This window comes from Hipposideros armiger, unplaced genomic scaffold (assembly GCF_001890085.2).
Source record: "Hipposideros armiger isolate ML-2016 unplaced genomic scaffold, ASM189008v1 scaffold_602, whole genome shotgun sequence".
NCBI lineage: Eukaryota > Metazoa > Chordata > Mammalia > Chiroptera > Hipposideridae > Hipposideros > Hipposideros armiger.
The window spans coordinates 899,108-913,531 of record NW_017731952.1 but is presented as its reverse complement, the minus strand read 5'-3'; the positions used below and the strand labels follow the sequence as shown (position 1 = coordinate 913,531).

Below are 14,424 nucleotides of genomic sequence, written 5' to 3'. Positions count from 1 at the left end.
TCTACGAATGTTCATAATGCGAGGTCCGTTCATATGTATCTGTGAAAGTTTGCAACTCGAATGTTCGTAAGTCAGGGACTTACTGTATATTATATACAAGAATATTAGTATAGCAAAACTAAAAAACTTACATTAAAACAGAAATAAAAACATTTAGAAAGGTAAAATAAGCAGTATTTTAAAATATTTGAATTATAATGTCTCCATGCCACTATCAGCTAGCATTTTAGGATCCAATATACATTTATGGCACAGTACAGCTATAAATGACAATAGATACAAATCCATATTTGTCATCCTTTAAATAATTCTGAATTTTTTGGGAGGGGCAACTTCTTATAAGATCTATTTTATCATTGTTTCTGCTTAGTCACTTCGCCGACAAACCAGTTACACTAGGCGTGTAAATATGAGTTTGACCATTATCTTGTTCACTTGCCCCTACATTACTGTCTTCAACCTTTTTAAAGGCACTTGTTTATTCTGTTAAATTAGAAAATATCTGTAACTGTTATCTGCACAGACAGGCTACAATAATTCACAATCCAAGGTGGGGAACACTTCATGGAAATGTTGCTCTTCTCTCAGAATACCATCTGTTTTTGACTCTTGACTGCCTGACTTTATTAAATATTAGCAAAACTCAATTTCTGAAAACAGCTTTCTTCTCAAATTCCAATGCTTCACACTGCGCATTCCATTTTGGAGATCACTAATACAAGAAAATGAAATCCAAAACCCTTAACCTAGGCATCCAAGGCCCTTTCCATTTTGGTTCCAATCTACCTTCTGAGAGAAAGTCCAGGTAAGCAACAAAGTCTGAATTAAGGTAACTGAGTCCCCATCATCATCTTTTGTTCTTTCCTTCCCATTCTTAATGTAATGGGGACAGATATGGAGTGAAGCCCAATAATCCTTATTTTTAACAAGAGTCCCAGGTATTTTCTTCTGGTAAGTCAAATTTGAGAACCTAAGTGTATTTCTAGGTGGTTAACAGAATAGGGAAGTGCCATCAGAGTAGGCACCTTCCAGCTCTATGTGTCTACTTCAAATGAATGACAAATCCCAGAGTAAAGTAGTACTCTTTAGAACTGCTTATGCCAAGGGTCAGAGTAAAAGTTCCTAAGTGAAAGAGCACAGAGCTGACACAAAAATATTTAAAACATAATGAAAGGTGTCAAACGGCAGGGTTTCCTACGTATCCAAAAAACCTAGAGAGCGCCAAGCTCAATTTTTCATAGTAAGGTCTGTAATTCAACCACTGTGCTTTGTTATATACTTTTTGCTCATTTGTGCATGGTATACATATCTTTAGGATGTTATTAATACCTCTATTTCAACCAAGAGAAGCTTAGGTCCCCCCCCCCATCCTCTACTAAAACATTTAATCACCATTATGTCTCCATAGAACCATAGAAATTACATTTAAAATGAGCTTGCAGGAAGAACAGAAAAAGTCAGTTATATTTGGTCTGGTCCTTTAAAACAAAACAATAAAGGTGATTATGTCCAAGTCCAGGATGGGAGTAAGACATGAGCTGGAGAAGTTTGACAATTTAGTCTTTACTGAATCAGGTTTTCAGAATGTGGTATTATTGTAAGGAATTATTTTCAATCTTATGTATTAAAAACACATTACTAAGTCGTATACTGTTTAAATCAGAGGTTCTTAATCCAGAGTCTAAATGACACCTTAAAATTGTATTAAAACTTGGTGCACCACATCTTTTTTGGGAAAAGTGTCTCCAGTTTTTATATCATATTCACAAAGGCAGCTGTGACACATTTCGAAGGATCTAACAAATCAAGGATTGTCTGTTTTATTCTCTGGTGCTGATCCACTTCATTAACATGAATAAAATCCAGAGTTATGAAATATTTGAGGTACTACTGTTTGCCAGACTAACCGTATCTTTGCTCCTAATGACTCTGACAAAATTCAATAGACAGAGCTGAAATTTTAAGAGGAAAACAAACAAAAATATCAGCAGGTTTACATAATTTAATTTGCAGATGCAGAATCAGTTTAAAGTCTGAAAATAAGATTAACCAGACAAATAATGCAGCATCTGACTCTCCTAAAGTTCCCAATAATAGTTGACGTAGTCTTTCTGAGATAGATTTTTAAAATATAGTATGATATGATATATAGTCTAAGATAGACATAACTTCATTTATAAACAGTAGTAATATCTTAAACAAATCTGTGATATATTTGGATACAAGGGGAATAATCAACTAGAATTAGGACCCTGAGTTCAAGTCAAAGTTTCACTGTCCACTATTTATATGACTTTCATCAAAGTATATAACCTCTTTGATCTTTTTCCACTGGAAAAGAGGAAAATGCTGCCTATATCAGGATTAAAATATTATGAATATAGTTCTCTCACTGAACTTAAGTGCTAACGTATTTTTCATTCATTAATTCACAACTATTCTATGAGGTAGGTAGTATCTCCACTTAAAAGATGAGATTCAGAAAAAATTTGCTCAAAATCACATAGCTAGAAATGATGAAATTAAACCCATGTTCCTGCTACTATGCCACAGTACAAATGTGAATAAATTCTAAAAAATCAGAAAGTTCTTAAGAACTTTACTTCCCAAGCCTCTTCACTGTGCTATATTTATCTAGGCATCTCCCTAAACCCCTAAATAAGAAAGACCTGTCTCCATTTGACTCCCAAAGATTCCTCCTTGGTCCTGTTCCAAACCACCACCCAGAACACAATCCTACCTATCACCCCACCCAATCTCTCCAACCTAATAATTCACATCCTCTACTCATGCACCTGATCTACACTATATAGTTCAAGGTGCAGAATGTTCTACTCATTACAAATTCATGCTGTCATTTTATGCAGCATTCAAAATTATAGCAATTTCTTTCTCTCCTATATACTCATTAGTCCACTCTCCACAATGGCTCTCAGGCTAAACCCCAACATCCTCAATTTTATTGGGTTATTTTGCCAGTTAAGAGGTAGATACAATAAATACATCATCATTTCCATCCATACCTTCCTCTCAGTGGACATTCTTCTAACCAAAACCTAGAATACCTTCAATCTCTCTTGCAGAATATGAAACAGCCATTTGTTGACTCACCATCCTTCCCTTACCAAATTCTGTTCTCCCTTGGTTTGAAGACAACACACTTACCGAATTCTATACTTTTTCCAATTGCTTATTCTTCCTATTTACTGAATCATCTGTTTTTCTGGTTACCAAACACCTAATCCAGCATTATGCCTTGTCAATTTTATCTTCAATATATACCTCAAATCCATCCACCTCTTCCCATCACTGCTAACCTGATCCAGAAGTCTCTCTTGCTTGGACTATGCTACGATCTACCAACTAGTATCCCATCCCAGTTACTGGCACTCTTTAATTCCAGAGATTGATGTTACTATTTTGGATCATGTCATTCCTCTGCTAAAAACTCAAGTTTTAAGTTGTACTTTAAAAATCCAAACTAAAGATAGTGACCCAATCCATAAGCAGCACTCAACCAAGTATTATTGGATGAATGAGTTAATGTGGACAATTAAACAAGACTCAGTCTTGAGCTCTGTTCTTTTCTCAATTTATGTCTACTCTCTCAAAGGTCTCCTCTTACAGCTAAAAATAGCATTTAATGATTCCCAAATTAGAATCTCCTACAACAAACTCTTACTGTATTTCTAATCCCAGATGTTCATTATAAGACCTTTCCATTTATTTTACAACCTCCTCTAAGCCTAAATAAAAAAAAAAGCAAGTGTGCTATCATTTATGCCAATAAAACAGAGAAATATAGGAGACTGAGTGTGTTGTTTACATATGCATAAAACCTCTAGGAAGAGATACAAGAAACCGGTTAACAATGGTATCTTCTGGCAGGGGAAACATATGGACAGAATCCAGGGAGGGAAAGAGACTTCACCAAATACAGTCTGAATTTTTAACAATGTGAATGCATAACCTATTAAAAAAAAAAAAGTTTTAAAATAAACAAGCCTCTAACCAAATGATTAATATAAACCTGCTGCTTTAACTTCCCAGTTTCTAGAGAAAACCATCATTTTCCTGGTCCCAAGACTCAAAAGCACTACCAGTGTTCTCTTTCATATTTAATCATTCACCAAATCTTCCAGCACTTTCTTGAAAATATACTGGGACTCTGTTCCTTCTTTCCATTTACTATATTGAAACATATTTTCATTTTTCTTGTATCTGAATTATTACAAAAGGTCTTGCTACCTAAAGCTCTTGTTTTCCTCCCCACCCCCAATTCATTATTCATGACTTTGTCACACTGGCTTCCTAAACACAGTATCACTTTCATCATGTTTGGTTCCTACTCAAGAACCTATAATGGTTCCCTTTTGTTTAGCAAACCAAGCTGTCAAGTAAGAAACCTAGGCTGCAGAAAGGCTTAATACCTTTTGTGTCAGGTGTACTATTTCCTTCCGTATCGGTTCCTTCAGCAGATACCACCAAGGAGTGTAGTTTTTTTCTTAATGATTCTGGCTCAAATCAATTTCTCCCTTCTCTAATTTTCTACTGCCCAAGTCTGTGGAATACAAGTTGCTTTTTATAACATTTCGTGTTGGTACATACCTGCCATATAATCTTGGTCAAGAAACTTAACCTTTCTATGCCTTAGTTGCCTTATCTGTGAAATTCTTTCAGACTTTCAGTGAGGACTAGGTTAAAACACTTTATCAGCTATTTTATTGACATTCTGTTAATTGTTTTACCTGTTATATTGTCTCTCAATAAAACCAAGGATGAGAACTTCCTTATATTTCTCTCCTAAACCTAATTAGCATACAATTGTGTTAAATATAAAAGGTACACATCCCAATGATTCTGTTTTGATTTAGTCAAGATCAGCAGGACTGATTCTAGAGAACTTAAAATTTTGACACTTTATTTCATGTTCCATTGTATAATTATTCTCTTCCCCTTCCAATATGTGTATTTAAATACTTAAGGCTATTGGCTCCTTATATCTTCTTCCCATTTACTTCAGTATTGCGCACAGTAAGCAAAAAGTGATGTGAATTATGGTGACCTACAGATACTGAGTATCTGACATTGAACTCAACCATTCTAACTTAATTTGAACACACAATTCATTACTTAGTTCATTTTAGAATTGTAATGTTAAAACAAGAATGTTAAATATTCCTCTCTGCATTTATTCACTGTATTCTCTTACAGTAAAAGATCCTAAAAACTATGAATGTCTCATTTTATTAAAAACCCATTATCAATATACTTCATAAATTTTGGAAATGAGTAATTTTCTAGACTAATTTATTGAATAACTTATTACATTTTAAAAAAGGTAATTCTAATGAACACAGAAAAACAGCAATGTGTTTGGAATCTCAATTTGTAAACTTGGTAAAAAGTGCGAACTGAACAAAATTTTTGGAAAAATATGAAAAATGACTATTACATAGAAACTAAGTTTAACATGACCCCTAAAAGGCTCTGATTTCTATTAGAAAAGTGCACTCAATTTAAACAAAAATAAACAAGTGATCCCATTTATACAGGTTTATCATTCTTACATACAAAGCTTTTCCATATTATTCTCATTGCCAAAGAGTTCTTATACTTTAATGTCATTTAGTAAAAGTACTTCAATTAGAAATATACAAAAAGAGCCCAATAGTGTATTATTTGAATGTGATTAATTACAGAAAACATTTTCCCAATGGCACAAAAATTTCTTTAAAATTTTTTTTCTCCAATACTTTAGTTTTCTAGCAGAGTAACATCAGACACAAAAATATGTCCCACAGTTTCTAAAGTATTCACAGAACTGTGTATTTTTGGACTAATTTTGGGGGACTATTTTATACACAAAGCTCTGCCATAATGTGATCTGTCCAACAGTAACAACAGTCAAAGGATCGTATACACAATGTTAGAAGAATCCATATTATAACTAATTTGTAGGGAGTCACATGTAAGAATACAGTTCCTGAGAATTTCATATTCATGCAGATAGGAAAAAACATGATCACAAAATACCAGTATTTCTTTCCCCACAAACAAGGAAGCAAATAATAAAACCATAAGTGCCTATCTGGTAAAATTCAGTGCAAAGACAGAAAGTAACCATTTTCTTGGCTGACTTAGAAATTAAATTTACTTAAATGTCTACCTTAAAATGTCTAAGGTATAGGAAACATCTTCAGGTGGTTCAACACAAGACAAACATTTAATTTGATTCTCCATCAAAAAAGACACATAATATTTTCTAAGTAGAGAGAAAAAAATATTAATACTGAAATTTTTAAAAGTATTTCAAAGAATTGATTAAAAATGTATTACATACACAAAACAATTATTTAACAGTAAGGCTTTTACTAATAATCAGCTGTGCTATAGACACAGTTTCATTCTTCCAACAGGAAGTATTTGTTCCCGAATATCCAAATTTTCATTGGCCTTGCAGAAAGTAGGCATTGATGATGTAAATATAATCTTAAAATAATTTATCTTTTCGTTCAAAAATCTCTGCCATATATTCACTTTACGTACTGCATGTGCGCGCACGCGTGTACACACACACACACACACACACACACACACACACACACACACAATTCTGGAAATTATCCAAGTGTCTAACAATAGGTTTATATCATACATCAGAATACTATACAGTGTTTTTAAAAAAACCAACTAGATCTACATTGTTAACATGAACATATCTTCGAAATAACGAATGAAAAATGAAAGTTGCAGAATACATGTAAGAGCACGAGATCAACTGTGTAAAGCTTAAAAACACACAAAAGACTACATATTATTCATGGATACATACATATGCAGAAAGGTATAAAAGCATGTACAGAAATAATACACAACAACTTCAGAATAGTGGTTACCTATAGGGAAGATAGAGAATGGATAGAATGAGATGGGTACAAAGGGGGCTTTAACCTTATTCACAATGTTCAACATTACAAAAAGATCTGAAACAAATATGGTTATGTTAACACTGTTAAATCTGGTGGTGTTACAGACACTCATTATATTATTCTCTGTATTTTTCGATTTTGAATCTCTTATATTAAAAATGAAAACATTAACAGAATAAAGAAAAGGTTGAATCACTGCTACAATTTCCAAATTAAATAATTTGGTATGCTGAGACACAACACAGGTTTTCTTTTCCCAATCAAGACAATAAATATTAACAGAAAACATTACATGATCGACAATGTACACTTTTGTAAAGTAATTATTATATTAAAATATACAGCAAAGAACAGGATTTAAATGCTTGTATTTCAAAACTCTACCTTTGCTTGAGTCAAAGGATCTAATTTCACACCACAAACAGGCTTTCCTTGCTTTAAAGAGTACCCCTTTGAATTTTCTTGTATGCCATTTCCTTTAAATGAGTAAAAGGCTTAGTGTACAGGGTATAGCAGAAACCTGAATAAATGTAAGTTAAATAAGACTAATGAATACATTGTATTCTAATATAAACTAACAGTGGCTCAATTCAAAGAAAATAAATTATCGCCAGTACAAAAATTTTCACTTTTCACTGTGAAACTTTTAACCTGCAAGGGAAATACATATGGTTTGTAGCTTTACCAAACATGTTTATTCTTGTCAGGAAAGTTTTCCCATCTTTGTCAGATTAATACTTCCTTGATCATAGATGAAGTCTTTCAAATTAAAGATAAACAACTACTTGCCTGTTGTTTCTGATATGCAGTGTTTGGATTTATCTTTGATTCCAAGAGTAGTGATCCTGAAAGATAAAAAATAATATTTATAAGTTTCAATTTATAAGACCCCGAATAAAAAAAAAATGAGTCCACATTAAAGAAAAAAGTTTTTGTTTTCACTCAGCTATACATCTTAAGTAATCAAACGTTTTGCAATTCACATTTTTCTCTCCAGATCAGGGGTTCACATTTAATTTAGAACATATCCTATCCTCACAAAACCTTAAAGGAAAAAAAATATCCATCTAAAATCAACATTCAGACCAAGAATACAAGGAGGTTAGATGGCCATTAAAGTTTTATTGAAATGAAAATTTTAAGGTCTAAATGACCACTTGAAGCCGAAGTCTTTTTAACAAAGTTATTTTATTGCATTTCCAGTTCAACAAATAAAACAAATTACAAAGGACCACAAAGAGATCTAAGTACACAAGTTACAGAAATGAATTTATTCTTTTCTCCTTAAGAAACAAAAGGAAGGAAACCTCATGTAGAAATAGATGTCCATAACTATTTACAATAAGAGAAAGTGCAAGAGTACACAACACGTCAAGAATAAATCTAAGATGGTTATTTTTCTATTAGCTGCACCTAATTGTTCAAATTTCGATTCAGATTACGAGAAAGGTGTTTAAATTAGGTTTACAATCTGCTTTGGTGTCCTAACTTGTTTAGGTTCTAAAGTATCCACAGCACCGGTACAAAGGCAGCCTGGAGGGATCTCAGGCTGAAGATATATGTGCTTGTGCGTGCATGTATCGTGGCAACAGTCTGTAATAACCCCAGGCTTTAAAAGGTGCCTGTTGGTTTTCCCCAGCACCTGTCGACTGTGGCAACTGGGGCTCGTTGGTAAAATCGGTTAAAAAAAAAAAAAAGACGCTCGGAAAGAAAAGTTTCAACAAACCTTCCGCACCAGACATATAATGGGTAAAAGACGAAATAAGAAGGGGGAGGGTCGGGCTCCCTAGGACGAGTCGAGATCACTTGTCTCATGACTTTCTCCCTTCTCTCACACCCTCCTTTCTTCAAAAGAGAAGAGACTGGGGAGGAAGGGGTCAAATCCTTAACAGGGATAGGAGGCGGGGGAACAGAGAATCCGCGTCTGACTGAGGGTAAATCCGGACAAAGTAGTTTGTTTTTACGGTACGGAGGTGCACGCACAAAAACCAATGCGCTGTCCCAAGAGGTGGTAGTAACAGTACCTGACCTACGGCCTACACCCCACGGCTGTGCCCAAACTGGAGGCACGGTCCCCTAGCCTACCGTTCCAATAACCTTACCGTCGGACTCAGCCCGAACCAGCAGCGACATCCCCTTGAGCTCCTCCACGTAAGTGGAAGAGACGTGCCCGGTGCCTCGGTCGTCCCACTGCCGGTCTTCATTCAGGGTATAGACCTTCACTCGCCGCCGCGTATCCGACATCGTGGCTGCTGTCCCCACCGCTCTAGCCGCCGCCTCCTGGTTTACCTCGTCCGCACCCCTCACTCTTGAGAGGCGGCGGCGGCAGCTCCGAAGAGGCCCGAGTTGACCATGGCTCCCAAGGTTCAGCCGCGGGAAGGGTCAACAAGAGCCACCGAGACCTCTCCGCGCGGAGTCCCGGTTACCTCTCAGTTCACCCCTCCACACACACACCCACCCTCCCCTCCCTTTGCCCCCCAGAGCTCGCTAGCTCTCGCGCCGCCGCCGCCTCCGAGGTAACTACCACACAACCGCCATCTTGTAACCCGATTCTCTCTGCCTTTCTCTTCCTCCTCCCGCAGGCTCGCACGGGCTGTCCTAGCAGGGGCTACGGCGGCCGACGAGCCCAACGCGCAGCACCTCTGCTCCTGCCTGCGCTTCCCCGGCCCTCACTGCTCGGCGTTCTCGCGAGGCAGGGTGCTGAACTGCGGTGGGCGGGCCTAAGTGCAACTTCCTCTCTTGGCCCCGCCTGCTGGCGCGGGATCTCGGCTGAGTGTGGTTCTCGCGTGCTGCCCGTCCCGGCTGGTGCCGCGAGACCTTCCTGAGTAGGCAGCGAGTGTAGCTGTGGACGCGCCTCTCTGTGCGGTTGCTGACATCAGTAGGCGTGCGGCAGGTCGTGGGACGCAGCTCTGAGGAACAGCGAAGCCAACCTGGGAGGTACGTACCCTTAGACCGGAGTAACCCTGAGCAAAAAAAAAAGGGATTCGCATTCCTTATTGGAAGCTCATTCTATCAGCCTATGGGAGAAAAATAGTTTAGATCTCTTTCTGTGAAGACAGGAGTTTTGTGTATTTTAAGGTGACCCAAAATCCACTAAAACTCGTTGTGGAGTCTCATACATTTAAGTGTCCCCTCAGGAAGTGTTCTACGGATCTCCAGGCGATTATAACGTACAAAAAAGTGTATTGACAGTATTCTATTTCCCGCCAAAGCGTTTCACGGTTAGTGTTTTGGTAGCTGGCAATTGAAAAGCATACTTTCCACTTCATGAAAATACAGTGCCCTTCCTGTGTTTGTAACCTCGACAAGTTTAGGGAACTTGCGGGGAGTTACCTTTCTAACACATCTAAGAGCATTGTATTGATAATTTTGAGTTTTCTCCTGTTTGCATTTCTTGCGTTATCTATAGGGAGGCCTTCTGCCATGAATAAGCAAAGGAAGAATTCTCTGGGCATTCACGTTGTCAAACATCACATTGTCAAACATTGCGCGGAGGATACAACTCATGCACTGGGCAGTCGATTATTTTAATCCCCGTTCGTTAAGACAGTCTGTTTGTTCAGCCGCCAGTTCTTTACAACACATTAGCTTGAAAGGTGAAAACCAGGTGACAAGCCCACGTTGATTCTGCAGGGCATCTTGGGAATTGTAGTCATTAATCTGTGGTTTTGTCAAAACGTGCTTTTGTTTTGATTAGCTCTGTGTGGACACCCTTCAGCGGTACACTAAAACGTGAGCCAGTGTCTTACACAGAGCAGGCGCCTGATAAAAAAAATAAAAAACAGTATTGCACTACGGCAATGTTTTTCCCAGAAAAGTTTTTTTTTCTTCAGGCATTCATCAAAATTCCACTCCAAGGATTCAGGATTTCAGAACCCGCAGGATGAAGTGTGTGTTTGTTACTGTGGGGACCACCAGCTTTGACGACCTCATTGAGTGTGTGTCGGCGCATGACAGTCTGAAAATCTTCAAGAGCCTTGGTTACAACCAACTCGTCCTACAAATAGGAAGAGGAAAGGTGGTACCTGAACCATTCAGTACTGAGTCCTTTACTCTGGATGTTTACAGGTACAAGGATTCATTGAGAGAAGACCTTGAGAAAGCAGATCTTGTTATTAGTCACGCAGGTGCAGGAAGCTGTTTGGAGACTCTGGAAAAAAGAAAGCCACTTGTAGTGGTTATAAATGAAAAGTTGATGAACAATCATCAGCTGGAATTGGCAAAGCAGCTACACAAAGATGGGCATCTCTTCTACTGTACCTGCAGCACGCTTCCTGGGCTGTTACAGTCAATGGACTTATCAACACTGAAATGTTTTCCTCCTGGCCAGCCGGAAAAATTTTCTGCATTTTTGGATAAAGTTGTTGGATTACAAAAATAAACACTAAACTCTCAACGCTTTAATCCACCCCACCCCCATCCAACCTATGGAATGTGGTTAAATTAAATACATAATATATATTTGCAGAATAATATAAATTAATAAACTTCCTATATTTATAAGAATCTTAGAAATTTTTATGGTGTGAATATTAGCATTTGGGTGCATATCATAACTGCAATTTAGTAAATTTATTAGGTTTTTCCCCCTAATCTTTATACTTTAGTAAAATATATGTAGTGAGCATTCACAGGTTGTACTCTAGAATCCCAGATGGAATTGGAATCATGAAAAAAATGAATTAAATTTTAAAACGTTGAAAAGAATCTCAAATGTCGTTTGATGTTTCTTAGAATAAGAAAAAGAAATCGTAACAAACTTGTGAAAAAATTTTGAGAGTTAATACCTTTAGCTTCATAATACAAGGAACCAAATTTTTAAAGAAGCAAAAATGATGGATTATGTTCTTTGAAATAGAAAGTTCAATAATTACCTAAAAAAAGATTAATAACATTAACTGTTATACTTGGAGAAACAATAGAGGGGAGTGGATGTGTTCACTTTTTTCCCTCTGAAATAAAAATAGACAGTGACAAAATAATCTTGCCTAATGTCAAAGCTTCACTGGTTTGAGAAGAGTAAACCAAAAGGACTTAAGCCAATAGGACTTGCTGTTATTTTCTAAGAATCTCTCACTGGTATTGAATGTATTGAATCATTTACTGTAACACAGGAATTTATAATTTATGTATTTATAAAATTAGTTTTACAAATAAATGATCTGATATGTGTAATGTGCAAAAAAAAATTTCCACTCCGAAAAAAAAAATATATATATATTTACATATTTCCATCTACCACCCTTTTTTAAAACAAATAATGGAATAATATACATACTGTTGTACTAATGAACCCTAGTCTATTTAAACCATCTCCTATTTATGTATATGTACCATTTCTAATAGTTTGCAATTTCAAACAATAAATGATTATACAGAAGATATTTCATGTGTGCCAATATATTTGTAGATTGAATTACTAGAGCAGGTTTTTAAAACTGTGGCACCATTGCCATGGTTTTATCCAGCCACTTTTGGCTGGATAATTCTTTGTTGTGAGGCTATCCTGTGCATTACAGGAAATTTAGCAGCATCCCTGGCATCTACCCATAAGATGCCGGTAGTATTGTACCCCCTCCTCCAGTTGTGAATACCAAAATTATCTCCCATCATTGCCAAATGTCCCTTGAGGACTCATTACACTTTTTAAAAATTCTTGAAGATTAAAAAATATATATTATTAATCTCTGTAGGGTAAACTGGGTTCTCAGTTATATTGACTTGTGTCCTTGAAATGTGAGACTTTCTAGTCACCCTTCCCAATCCTGTTACGTGTTTTTATGAAAGAAATTTTATAAGTTTTTGCTATATTTACTCATTTTTCCTTAACATGAATTATCTTTAAGCCTTCCCCATTTAAACCATCACAACCGATGACCTATATCCTGTCTGCAGCTACAGTCCTAGTTCTTTTCCGCTTTACAGCCAATTCAAGGGTTGAAATTGTTTAAATTTTTTTTCTTCACATGCCACTCAATTGAACCTATTCTGGTTTCCATCAGCCCCAGCCCTCACCAACAAAGCTCTTGATAAATTCACTAAAGACATCTATGTTGATAAAGCCAGTGGACATTTATTAACTCACTTTACTTGATCTAAGTTAAAATGAACACTTTGACCACTTCCTTCTAGAAACACTTTATTCGTTTTCTTAACATATATATACTCTTGCCTTGCATAGCTCTTTATTATTGCTTCTTTGTGTTGCTGTTGCATCCTCTATCCAACTATTAAATACCAGAAGTTCCTCAAAGGCTTAGTCCTAGATTCTCTTCTTTCACTCTAGACTCTCACTTAAGTGTTTTCAACTACATCCCTTGCTTCAGTTATCACTTATACATAGGTGATTCATGAATTTATGTTCCAGTCAAGATCTCCCTTCAGAGCTCCAGGCTACTACTCGTATATCCAAATGCCTACAGGACACCTGAAATGGCTCAAAGGTATCTCAAGTTCAGCATGCCCCAAACTGAACTCAGTCTTTTCCTCTTCCTTTGTGTTTCTCTTCCATGTTCTCTATTTCAGTGAATAGAAAGTTATTCAAGTCAGCAACCTGGGAATCATCCTCTACTCTTTGTTGTTTTGTTTTAAACGTATTTATTGAGAACTTGACATAAGCTAGGCGTTACTTTAAGTGCTCTTTATATGTTGATTTTTTTTTAAAACACAAACACCCATATCTAATTATCACCAAGTTCTGTTGATCCATATAATTCCCTTCATTTCCAATAGCACCATCTTCTTCCTAGTTACCATGCTCTCTGCTCCTACCATGGCATGCCTATAGGGGAGCACATCAAGAGTGTTTACGTATCCCCAGTTGCACTGTGATTAGACTAACTTAGGTCACATGCCCACCCCTGAACCTCGTTTTCTCATCTAGGGGATGTTAAGCATTGATTGGCTGAGGCAACAGGGCCCATCTTTGGAGGTGGCGCTGGGGTTCATCCCACCCAAATTCCATGGATGTTACACTATGTGATATGGAAAAATGGATGTTAGGAAGACAACCAGAGTATTCCTATTACAGACACTTACAGCACCACACACCCCTCCATTGTAGCATTTGTCATACTCGTAGCTTTATATTTATTTGAATGATTTCTGATTGTCTCCATATCTAGATGAAAAACTTCCATGAATCCAGGGAACTATGTTTTTTTCTAACCATTGTATCTCCAATGCCTAGCATAGGGTGTGGAATATAACAAGTGCTCAATAACTATTGAAAACTGAAGTTTCCTTTAGAAGTTTACTACTCAATTTGACATTCCCTTAGCTGGTAATTTAATAACTACCCTATCAGCTCAACTGAGATTAAATTACATAATTTAGGTTGTAACTTCCTCTGCTCTGCTAAATCCACTACTGCCCTTCCATCTGCTTGTCATGTAACTGACATTTGTTAAAATCTTGCCTACTATTGTCTTTTGTTTGCTGTTTGAACTCTATACTTTTAAAAAATTAATTTTCAAAGAGATGGGTTAATTTT

General features: G+C 36.7%; 2 protein-coding genes across 3 annotated transcripts in view; one reads left to right on the top strand and one right to left on the bottom strand.

The window, feature by feature from the left end:
- PPP4R3B (protein phosphatase 4 regulatory subunit 3B) overlaps positions 1-9,483 on the bottom strand; it is a 55,810-nt gene extending 46,327 nt beyond the window's left edge. Inside the window, exons 1-2 of one of the 2 annotated variants that reach the window (XM_019624704.1) lie at positions 9,035-9,483; positions 7,722-7,777 (exon numbers count right to left, since the gene is read on the bottom strand). In XM_019624704.1, the coding sequence (XP_019480249.1) occupies positions 7,722-7,777; positions 9,035-9,176 (198 nt within the window). In that variant the 5' untranslated portion in view covers positions 9,177-9,483. The remainder of the gene's footprint in view (positions 1-7,721; positions 7,778-9,034) is intronic. The other variant, XM_019624705.1, reaches the window with a different exon arrangement.
- Positions 9,484-9,721: 238 nt separating this feature from the next.
- Positions 9,722-11,434, top strand: LOC109371933 (UDP-N-acetylglucosamine transferase subunit ALG13 homolog). Its single transcript, XM_019624711.1, has 2 exons — positions 9,722-9,869; positions 10,766-11,434. Exon 2 carries the CDS (start codon positions 10,816-10,818, stop codon positions 11,311-11,313), a length of 498 nt encoding a protein of 165 aa, XP_019480256.1. The 5' UTR covers positions 9,722-9,869; positions 10,766-10,815; the 3' UTR covers positions 11,314-11,434.
- Positions 11,435-14,424: the final 2,990 nt, after the last annotated feature.